The sequence below is a fragment of the Notamacropus eugenii genome, chromosome 3 (assembly GCF_028372415.1).
Source record: "Notamacropus eugenii isolate mMacEug1 chromosome 3, mMacEug1.pri_v2, whole genome shotgun sequence".
NCBI lineage: Eukaryota > Metazoa > Chordata > Mammalia > Diprotodontia > Macropodidae > Notamacropus > Notamacropus eugenii.
In genome coordinates this window covers 228,837,221-228,848,401 of record NC_092874.1, presented here as the reverse complement: position 1 = coordinate 228,848,401, position 11,181 = coordinate 228,837,221, and the positions used below count along the sequence as shown (strand labels likewise).

Below are 11,181 nucleotides of genomic sequence, written 5' to 3'. Positions count from 1 at the left end.
TGTCTATTCAGTAGAAGTAAAGTATCTATCTGCTTTCATAAGTGTTGGTAGATTTTCTGTGATGTTTTGGATGCACGCATGACCTGGGAAGATAACAGACCTCTCTATTTTCCAAACTGAGAAATAAGTGTGTCACTACTTGTGAGTACGGCATCCCCATTCACCACTACTCTTTTATTCTTTCTCTTACATTTACTTACTAGACGATGGTTTCATTTTCCTCTTATGGCTTTACTATATCACATTTTGAAGGACAGGAAGCTGCAAAGAAATGGGGAAAAATTCTGATGGCTTTTAAGCAGAGCATTTACAAAGACGTATGCCTCAGGATTATTAATCTGACAATATAAAGAGTGATTATAAGAGAAACAACAAATTTTGGACTAGAGAGGGGAGAAAAAGGAGGGAATGATCAAGAGAAATATTAAAAAATTTAAATGACCACTTCTAGTACCTGATTACATATGAGAGGAAATGGGAAGAAGAAGTCAAAGGTTTCTAACTAATGAGAATTAATCAATAAATGATGGTACCATGGAAAGAAATTGTGAAATTAAAAGGAGGAGATTGTGAATGAAAAGAAAGGTTATGAAGAGGGACTGCAGATAGTTTTACCTACATGTCCACATTTGCTTTAAATATCCACATGCTGTACGTCCATTAGTAGAGGAGAACAGAAGTCACAGGTGCAATAGTTGGTTGCAGATGGGGAAAAAAGCTCACAGCCTCAAATGGTTACTGCAGATACAGCTGGTTACAATCTGAGTCTTCTGTCACCTAAGAGACCAGTGGAATGGATAGGAGAAAAGATATTGCATGAAGTTGTGTAGAATATTGCTAGATGGAAGTCACAGGAAGGAAAAAAATGCTGCATGGTTGATGTGAACATGCTGCAAGATAAAACCAAGCAGGAGCTCTAAAGATGTATAACATTAAGGATGCAATTTAGAAATTTAATGATAGGAAGAGAAGATAGAGTAGTTCTGTAGCAAAAGCAATGGATGTTACATAGATGGTCAGTGTGCTCTAATCATGCCTATGTGATTTCATGAGAAATCGAGGAAAAGCTCTAGCATGTGGGATGAACGCCCACTAAAAATCCTTTGGAAGAATATGGGCAAGAATTCCAAATTATGGGCAAGCATGGCCGAATTGCAAACTGCAGCCTCAGCATAAGCTCCTTAATTGATGAGATTACAAATTTATGTAAACATTTAAGTAAAGGAAGCAATATTTCACTAAGCAAACAACTGTAAAGCCTTATCTACAAATGGAGGTGACAATGACATCTTAAATTCCATGCTAGTGTAACATAAATTCTGGCGGGTCTTATGTGCTATGAATCTAGGTCCTATCAAACCAGAAAGGCTTTGATTAAGACCTTCACAATGGAGAAGTTTATCAACAGTAAGTCAGGTATAAATTTATAATTCATTTTTGAGAGGACAGAGCAACTCAAAGATAATTTCTTTAGGCATATATGTGTTCTAATACAGATTACTGAAAAGAATGCCGACTTTTAAAATCTATCAGCAAACAAGAATGTGCACAATACATCTGTTTTTTTAAAAATAATTTACAACTGATCAAATTTGTACAAAGACTGTGCTATGTGTGGGGAATATGAAGACAGAAAATTTAATGACCCCACTCCTCAAGGAGCTTATATTTCTTGATCTACATAGCATAGACAGATAGATAGATAGATAGATAGATAGATAGATAGATAGATAGATAGATAGATAGATAGATAGATAGATGATATAGATATAGAAATAGATATGGATACAGATATATAGAGAGATATATACACACACATATGCATATATGTAAACAAATAATACATTAAAATTTGGTGAAAAAAATTTGACCTGTAAAGTAAAAAAAATGTTTTGAAGCAGACATATGAAAAAGAAGAAGATACAGAGATAGGAAGGAACTGATAAAACCTGCTAGAAATCTATACTTCTCATCACATCTTTTTATTCAGGTTAAAAAATTTTTTCATTTTTTTGAAGAAAATACAATCTTCCGTATCATGTCCACAAAGGCTTGTTTCACTTGCTGATTCCTCAGACTATAAATGAAGGGATTCAACATGGGGGCTACTGATGTATTAAGCACAGCAACTCCCTTGCTTAAAGAGACTCTGTCTTTTGCTGAGGGTTTGATGTACATGAAGATGCAGCTGCCATAAGAAATGGAGATAACAATCATGTGAGAAGAGCAGGTGGAGAAGGCCTTTTTCCTCTGACTGACAGAGGGGATCTGCAGAATTGTCCTGATGATATATGTGTAGGAGAGAATTATTAATGCCAGTGTGAACATAAGAGTCACCACAGCCCAGGAAAAGCCCATTGTCTCCAATAACTGTGTATCTGTACAGGATAGCTGTAAGAGGGGAGAAAAATCACAGGTGAAATGGTCAATGATGTTACCATCACAGTAGTCAAGACGCTGCATCAGCATGAGTAATGGGAAGATGATTATGAATGACATCAACCATGACCAGAACACAAGCAGTGTGCAGACTCTGTTGCTCATAGTAGTTGTGTAATAAAGAGGCTTGCAGATGGCGACGTAGCAGTCATAGCACATGGCTGTTAAAAGGTAAAATTCAGCTACTCCCAAGAGAATGAAGAAAAACAATTGAGCCATGCATCCATTATAGGAAATGGTCTTGTCCTCAGTAATAATGGTGCCCAAAAATCTGGGAACACAGGCTGTTGTAAAGGAAATTTCTAAGAAGGAGAAATTCCTGAGAAAGAAATACATTGGAGTTTGGAGGTGAGAATCCATCAGAGTGAGGACAATGATAGTCACATTCCCAGCAATGCTGAGGATGTAGGCCAGTAAGAGAAAAGAGAAAATGACCATTTGAAGTTCTGGGTCGTCTGACAATCCCAAGAGGATGAAGTCTGTCACCTGGGTGTGATTTTTCATGTTTTTTTTCTCTTCTTTAGCAGATCTGGAATATAAATGAAAGAAAACAAAATATAGAAAAGAAACAGAAACCTTGTATATCAGCTATAGTTGAAATGGAGCTGAGAAGAAGTATTAGAATTAATTCATCTGATCAGTAAAATTTTTGTAAGTCACTATTATGTTACTGTAATGAGTGTAATATGGTCACAAAGATAAATGACATGTTTGATACTTTTAAGGAGTTTAACACAATTGAGAAGATAGGTACCCAATAAAACACAAGGGAGTTTGGGTTAAGTACCATGTGCCTCCAAGTCAAATAAGAACTTCCTTTTTCTCTTTAACCTATCATTTAAGGTTATCTGTAATTGCCCACCAATCTACTTTTTTTAGGCTTGTCTTATAATACCATCTTTTGTGCATGGTAACCACCAGCCAGCCTAGAACAATTTAGCATATACTTCAGTATATGCCTCAAACTTTGCACGTTGTTCATAATTCTTCTTCCTTATGTATGATATATTCTATTCCCCTTCCCTTCTACATCCCACCTGCTCTACAATGTCTCATTTAAACCTGTCTCACTTTGCTTATCTCTTATATGAGAATAATAATACTACTGTACTAAGTAATAAACTTTTTTTGCCTCCAACCTAACTGTACTTCATGCATCTTTGATGCCCTTATCATAGTGAATTTTACAATTCTGTGTGTACCATATATGTCTTCTAGACTGTAAATATGAGGTTAAGAACACACTCTCCTGTCATTCACAGTTTTAATCTCCTGTTATATATTTTCAGGAACGATGAAAAAGAGAGTTAAGTAAACCAAAAGCTGAGATCTGGCTAAGCTCCAGGAAGTTGAGTGAAGCTAAGTATGAAGCAAAGTTGAGAGTATTTGTTGGAATCTTGGCAAAATGTCCTGAAGCTTATATTGGGAACAGCCTTCTTCCATGATGATATTCTGTCATCACCTTTCCCATGTTACTTGCTTTAAAAAAAATGCAAAACAATTGGAGTACAGGAATCTTTATCTATAATGACATACACTCCAGTAAAATTCACTATAATCTGAATTTCCACAAAGGGACTTTATTTTTCCAATAATTTATACTAAAAACCACAGCTGCACTTGTGTTTGAGTTACGGTAGGTGATAAGGAAGGAAAAATACCTAATTTATTCCTAATATTATTCCTAATAATGTTGAAATGTTATATAAAAGGAATTAAAATGTTTGCCAGTGTGGGATGTTACATAATACAATTTAAAGTTGAAAATTCCGTCTGTACAATGAGGAGTGAATCAGATGGAGGAACTGAGCAGAGAGATGAAGGTATTTGCCCAATATCACCAGGATAATAAGGAATAGATCTGTGTGCAAACAGCTGCTTTATATCAAAATCTAGGGCTTTTTCTCCTGTAATACACCCCTTCCATAGCCTTTAATTCAGGTATCAATCAGTTTCTCTATTGATTTATATCAATCTGTCTGTCTCTGTCTCTCTGTCTTTGTCTCTGTGTCTGTCTGTCTTTAAGTCTCTTAATCTCTGTTTCTGTCTCTCTCTCTTATATACTCACTCTCACTCTCTCTCCCCCCCTCCCTCTATCTCATATCATCTCATCTCTCTCTCTCTAACTCTCTCTCTTTCTCTGTCTCTCTCTGTCTCTCTGTCTCTCTGTCTCTGTCTCTGTCTCTGTCTCTGTCTCTCTCTCTCTCTCTCTCTCTCACACACACACACATACACACATGCACACATACCTTCTATCAATCATCTATCAATAAGCACTTCTAAAGTACACTTATTCCATGCCAGGCACTGCTAAGTGCTAAGGAAACAAAGAAAGAAAAAACTCAAGTTTCAGCCTTGAGGAGTTCACATTCTAATGGCAGTGATAATACAGAAATAACACTGGACTATTTCTAAAACCCTTCTTCCCTCTACCAACCAATCTCTGGCACATATACCTAAGCTTTTCCTTATTCTACATTTTCAACTTCAGTAACTAATGCTTATTTCTTTCCCAAGAGTAAGTTCTAGCTCTCTCATCATAGACACTTAACTGCTGTTTGACCATAGTTAAGGACATTTAACCTCAGTGTCCTCAATTATAAAATGGTGACAATAATATCAATCTTACAGGGCTGTTGTGTATTTCAAATGAGAAAATACATAAAAAGGGCTTAGCACAGAGTCTGCCACATAGAAAATATTATATCCAAGTTTATTCCTTCCCTTCTTTATCTTGTGTGTATGTTTATCAAGTCTACTAAACTTGCCCAACAATATCGTATATACTCTATTTTAGACCGAAAATCCTTTCTATTTCAGGGTTTCAAGTTTTATTAAATGATATATTCTGCTTTATCAACGATATTAGTACTCTGGTAATGATAAATCACTATATACACATATACAGACATTCCTAATATAATTTAACTTACTAGTTTCTTTATCATGTTAAATCTCATAGCCTACTCTTCTCTTCTACCTTACTCATACACAGGGATAGTCACATCCTGGGTCTTATCAGCAGCTCAGTTTCATGATTTTCACTAGCCCTGTTCATCAGCAGGCAAGTAGGAATGTGGGGCAAAGACTCGAAGGTTATGAGAGTAAAAGACAGAATGGAGTTGAATTAGTTATCTATAGGACTGAAGATGTAAAGATCATTACTTCTCATAGCCTTATACTGAACACTCACCTATCCAGATGAAATCGACTGACTTCCTCTGTTTCTTTGAGCTTCAGTGATTTCATTTCATTTTTTTCTTATTCTTTTAGTCATGCTTCATGCTGTTTTTGTGGGAATGTTTTATAGCTTCCATAGTTATCTTGAATATTAGGTTCTCTTCCTTCTCATTTATCATAGTATAATCAAGACTCACTTATATGCAGTTTCTTTAGAATATATCAGAAAGAAATAGAGACCAAAGAAATCTGCAAGATCCTGTGGCTACTCTTAAAGTGTAATCACTTTCCTTTTCTTTCATGATATCCACAGTGTTCAATTTCAAATGAATAAACAATTATTACATAGCTATTATGATCATTGAGGAATGGTACAGATATAGACTTACTGTGCCAATGTTGAAGGCAGTGATGTACTTCTATATTTCAGATAGCAGATGTTTCAGGTTAATGATAGCAATGGCTGCTTTAAAAATTTTATCCACTCTTATTCATCTGATAGAAAGACAAGTTCCCAGGAGATTCTAATGAAATTTTTTATGATTGGCTTTTACTAGGTTCTTCTATAACATTCTTCATTATTTCTTCAGAGAGCTTCTTTTCTTAAGTCTTCTGAGTACTTGTCTTTCTCTTTGTTCATATCAAAACGGGAATTGTTAGCTTCTAGTTTATTTCCACTTACGAATCAGTCAAGGCATTCTAGAATTTAGAACTGAAACATAGCTTTGAGGTCATTTATCCATCATCATCATTTCAACTATTAAGAAATGGTTCTACAGAGGTAAAGTCACTTGCCCTGCATCATATGGCTCTTAAATGACAGAGACAAAATTTAAGACCAGGTTTTCTTCTTTTCAATCCACATTATCTGACTTTCTAAGGAAAGGAAAGGAATGACCTAGTCGTGTTTAATGAGGTTTAATGGAAGGTTTTTAAATTCTTCATCTTTGGAAGAAACATGTTTTACTAGAAAGAATACTGTATTGGCGGCCTAGGGACTTTCCTTTAAATCTTGCCTTTACCACTGAACACCTGTTTGACCTTAGGAAAGTCACTTAATGTCTGACCAGTTCTTCAGATTTCTCACCTAAACACTTAAGAGAATTGAACTTCATGAACTCTCAGGTTTTTCCAGCTCTAAATCTATGATCCTGTGGATTAAAGGACAATTAATAACAATTTTTAACATCACGCTCATATATGATGGAATTAGTAAATTAGCAATTGAGAATAAAATGACAAATTAGAGATCATATTTTATTTTTTCTGTTATTTTCATGAATATAATTGCTATTATGAGAACATGTCAATATTTATCATGTTTAAGAAGGAACACACCCATATGTACAGAGAGAGTTTGATAAAATGCCAATGTAAAGAACATAAAAAAGGATAATTAAAGAACACAACTACTTGCTATTTGCAAAATCCTTGATAAATTGCTGCTGAAAATTTGTTCAAAATAACACAAATAGTTGGCCTAAAAACTGGGAAGTAATGACTTCATGGTGACCATATGGCCAGGCTTGCCCATTACCTCTCACATAATGCCTCTTTCCTCAAACACTCTCTGAGACTCTTGCTCATTGTCATCCAATGGTGCAGGTCTGGAACCATTTTTTTTTACCTAAGTATTCAAATATCACCTGTCTTCTAGATTTAGAGACATTCTATTGATCTTAGTTTTGGGAAATACTTCACTAAACCCTATAGAGAATGTAAGGTTCTTCAGAAATTTCAGTACCTATATACCTTTCTAGGAATACAGGAGATGTCTTTTCCACTATGACTGATACTTTCTCAAGAAGATTAATTCAGTGAAGACGGTAAAGGTGTCATGGAAAGGTAGGTTTAGAAGGCACTTAGGAATATAAAACCTAATCTCCTTAGCACAAGTTGGAAATAGAAGCTTAGGGGGCAGTGCCCAAAGAGAACAACAACAACCAAAAAAAAAAAAACCCTTTGGCAAGCTAAAGACCTAAAGAAAGATAAGGGAGGTTGCCAAATGGAAATCTCTAGTTACTACCCAAGCTGTCAGACTGCTTAATTATCTAATCTTGTGGGATAATATCCCTGTCCAGCATTCTCTAAAACTGCTTAATGATGAGGGCAAGTCCTGTGGGTCCTTATCAATAAGAATGCTGTAAATTCACAGGAATACCTTTCCTTCCTTGTTCCCCACAAAAACGGTTCTTTGGTGTCAAACACAAAAGTTTTCAATTCCAATTCATAAGGGAAATCCCATATATCCTTCTTCATGACCTATATATTTGTTATCATTCTTTCTCTCCTTTTAGTGAACATTGTCAAATTCTCATATATTTGAGTGAGATATCAAAGTTCAACATTTATCTACTCTGCAATCTGGAATTACTGCAGAAAATAATTTAATTAAAGATAAAATAGAATGGATGGATCATTATAGTAATAATGACAGCAACATTGTTAGTTCTTCATTTTTGGATGAGGTCCAGTGAGATCACAGAGTTGATATTTTGATTTTTGTGTAAGGTGTATTTAAGTGATACAGAGTTGCACACAATTATCAGTCTCACTGTTTCTTTCAAAGTCCAATGAGAAGACATAAATTAAGGCACTTTCAATGGTCCAGGAGGTAGTGAATGACCTTGGAATCTTCCATGTCTGATCAAACTCTAATTGCCCCCACAGAATCTGCTTCACTCACCCATCATGGCCACTGGAACATTATTCTCATCTACCCATTCCACCAGAACTTCATACATTCTTGGGATAAACATCCTTCTAACTTTTTGGTGGATTTGAGACTTCCTTTACCCTTAATCTTGATTATGAGCCCATCTGCTGAGATGGTATTTACCATACCATGACCACAGTGCATGCTTACAGATTTTGTACCTATAGGTGAGAGTTGGGTGACATTCGGATGAGCATGAGGATGAGTAGCCCTGAAGAAAGCTTGGCAAGTCCTCACACCAGAGGTGCTAGTACCCCCTGAACATCACATATACCCCATGATAGCAGTAATAGAAACAAGCACTAGGAGAGAGTAGAACTGGATTTGACTTAGAAAAGTACAGACTCAGGGCCACTCCCTGACATAGGTTAGTGGTGTACTTGGGCCTCACTCTGAACCTTTCTTTCTGTGCCTCAGGCAATTCTCTAGGACTCAACTGCAAAACTGAAAATGGGTTAAGATGTTTGTCAGTAAAGTGAATTTTGAGTCTTGAGGACTATATTTGTTCACATACAAAAAAAATAGTGCTTTACATTTGAAGTAAATAATAACATTTCAAACCCTCATTTTTTCTCCTCTAATGTTTTTCCTGATATTCCTTTTTCATGATTCTTTTTCTACTGCTGCACTAAACCTACTGACCTCTTTTGTAGGTAGTGCTATGGATTACCAGAGCTCTTTGTAGTGGGATTGTCCAAAGCTCTGCCCTGGCTCCTTTTGTCCCTCTTCTTTTTCTCTGTCTGTCTCTGTATGTGTCTCTCTCTGTCTCTTTCTCTCTCTGTCTCTGTCTCTCTGTCTGTCTGTCTCTCTCTCTCTCTCTCTCTCTCTCTCTCTCTCTATATATATATATATATATGTATATACATATACACACGTGTATTCATATTTATACATGTATTTACCAAATTGCACATTAAAACAATTTCTAATATTTCTTCAATGTTTTGAATTCCAAATTCTATCTCTCCCACCTCTATCCTGTTCCTGAGATACTAAGTAATTAAATATATTGCATATATACATATGCAATCATGTAAAACATTTCTCTACATTTTAAAATATTTTATTGCATAATTAAAAAATACTAAATACAAATAAACCAAACAAGAAATTAGCACATGAAAGGGCAAAATTTTATTATATGAAATGTTTTTTGTTTGTTTGTTTGTTTTTATTTTTAAGCTCTCCTTTTTATCTGTGTTTCACTTTGGCTTTTCTTCTAGTCTCCGAAAAATTTATATATATGTAGTGGCTCCATTTGCTTTATTTTTTTAAAAATTCTTTCCATAGATAGTACTCAAGAAATTTTCAATTTACTCCCATTGCGTTGACGGAGTATTATACTCCTCCAAAACCTTTCCTTTATCCTGGGCTCACAGCCTTTCAATAAAATTCATTTTCTATCAGTAGCTCTGCTTGGCTTTGATTCCATGGAACATAATTCCCTCTAAAAAGTGAGATACTCACTTGTGATTCATACTCTTGGTTTTCAGATTATTTTTGTGTGCTGCCTTCTTCTACTAAATTGTGAAATCCTTGGTAATATGAACTGTCTTTTCTTCTTATTTGCATTCCCAGCAGTTATCATAGTTCCTGGCACAGTGCTTAGTAAATATTTATTAAATTGAATTGAAACTCTCCTGTTCCACCCTTTTTAAACTGAAAATAAAAGAAAAATCAAGACCTATTTTTTAACAAATAGGAAAGGTCAAGTAAAATAAATTGAAACATTGACCATGCCTGAAAAAGCATGTCCATTCTCCATAAATCTGACTAATACATTATTCCTTGCTCACCTAATTTGTTTATAGTACCAGTCTTTATACCAAGATCACGTATCCATTTGAACTTTATTCTTTTGGTTTTTCTCATGGTTTCTCCCATTCATTTTAATTCTTCCATGCAACATGACCAATGTGAAAATGTGTTTAATAAGAATGTATGTGTAGAACCCATATAGGATTGCACACCATCTCAAGGATGGAGAGGGGAAAGAAGGGGGAGGGAAAGGGAGAAAATCTAAGAATTATGGAAGTGATTGTAGAACACTGAAAACAAATAAATTAATAGCAATAAAAAGTGTCAATGACAACAACAAATGAACTAAGCTCATTAAAGCTACTAAAAAAGAAAACAATCAAACTGTGAGCTGTAACAACAGCAGTGAGCCACAACAGCAAGTGAGGCCAGGTTGCTTAGTAACAAAAATCTATTCATTGCAAGGATTTATGACCACAATGTAATTCTTGCTGGTGCTTGACCAAGGTCAAGGCCTGCTAATTCAGGGATGTAGATGTAGAAGAGTTCATCCAGAGGGTGAATCAAAGATTACTTTTATGCCCAACTCAGGGCATAGTCAGCTTGCTAGAAAAAAAAAAATGTCTCCTAATAATAATAAAAGAGAGGAGTGTGCTTTTTATAAGGTCCCTGACATTCCCCCATTTTGGTCAAGTGATATGGGTCTAAAGGAACACTTTAAGAGCACTCTGGCAAGAATAAGCCAACATGTCACAAGGAGAATTGCAAAGGAAGGTATGATGTTGAGAGAGACAGATATAAATATTGTAATGTCCTATGCATACAACTATTATAATTCCAAAACAGCAATGAAACTCAAGGCGGAAATGATCAAAGGATATGAGTAGTCAGTTTTCAGAGGAAGAAATTAAACCCATCTATAGTCATATGAGAAAATGCTCAACATCACAATTGATTGGAGAGATGCAAATTAAAACACCTCTGAGGCACCACATCACAGGTATCAGATTCACTAACATGACAAAAAAAGAAGATGATACATTTTGGAGAAGACTGTGGGAGAGGTGGAACACTGCTTGATTCTTTTT

At 35.4% G+C, this 11,181-nt stretch overlaps 1 protein-coding gene and 1 long non-coding RNA gene across 2 annotated transcripts; one reads left to right on the top strand and one right to left on the bottom strand.

The window, feature by feature from the left end:
- Positions 1 to 1,979: 1,979 nt before the first annotated feature.
- Positions 1,980 to 6,280, bottom strand: LOC140531400 (olfactory receptor 6C1-like). Its single transcript, XM_072650356.1, has 2 exons — positions 6,009 to 6,280; positions 1,980 to 2,968 (listed from the first exon to the last, which is right to left on the bottom strand). Exon 2 carries the CDS (start codon positions 2,941 to 2,943, stop codon positions 2,005 to 2,007), a length of 939 nt encoding a protein of 312 aa, XP_072506457.1. The 5' UTR covers positions 2,944 to 2,968; positions 6,009 to 6,280; the 3' UTR covers positions 1,980 to 2,004.
- On the top strand, positions 2,699 to 3,940 carry LOC140534194 (uncharacterized). Its single transcript, XR_011977210.1, has 3 exons — positions 2,699 to 2,787; positions 2,967 to 3,090; positions 3,729 to 3,940. It is a non-coding gene; the product is annotated as an uncharacterized lncRNA (long non-coding RNA).
- Positions 6,281 to 11,181: the final 4,901 nt, after the last annotated feature.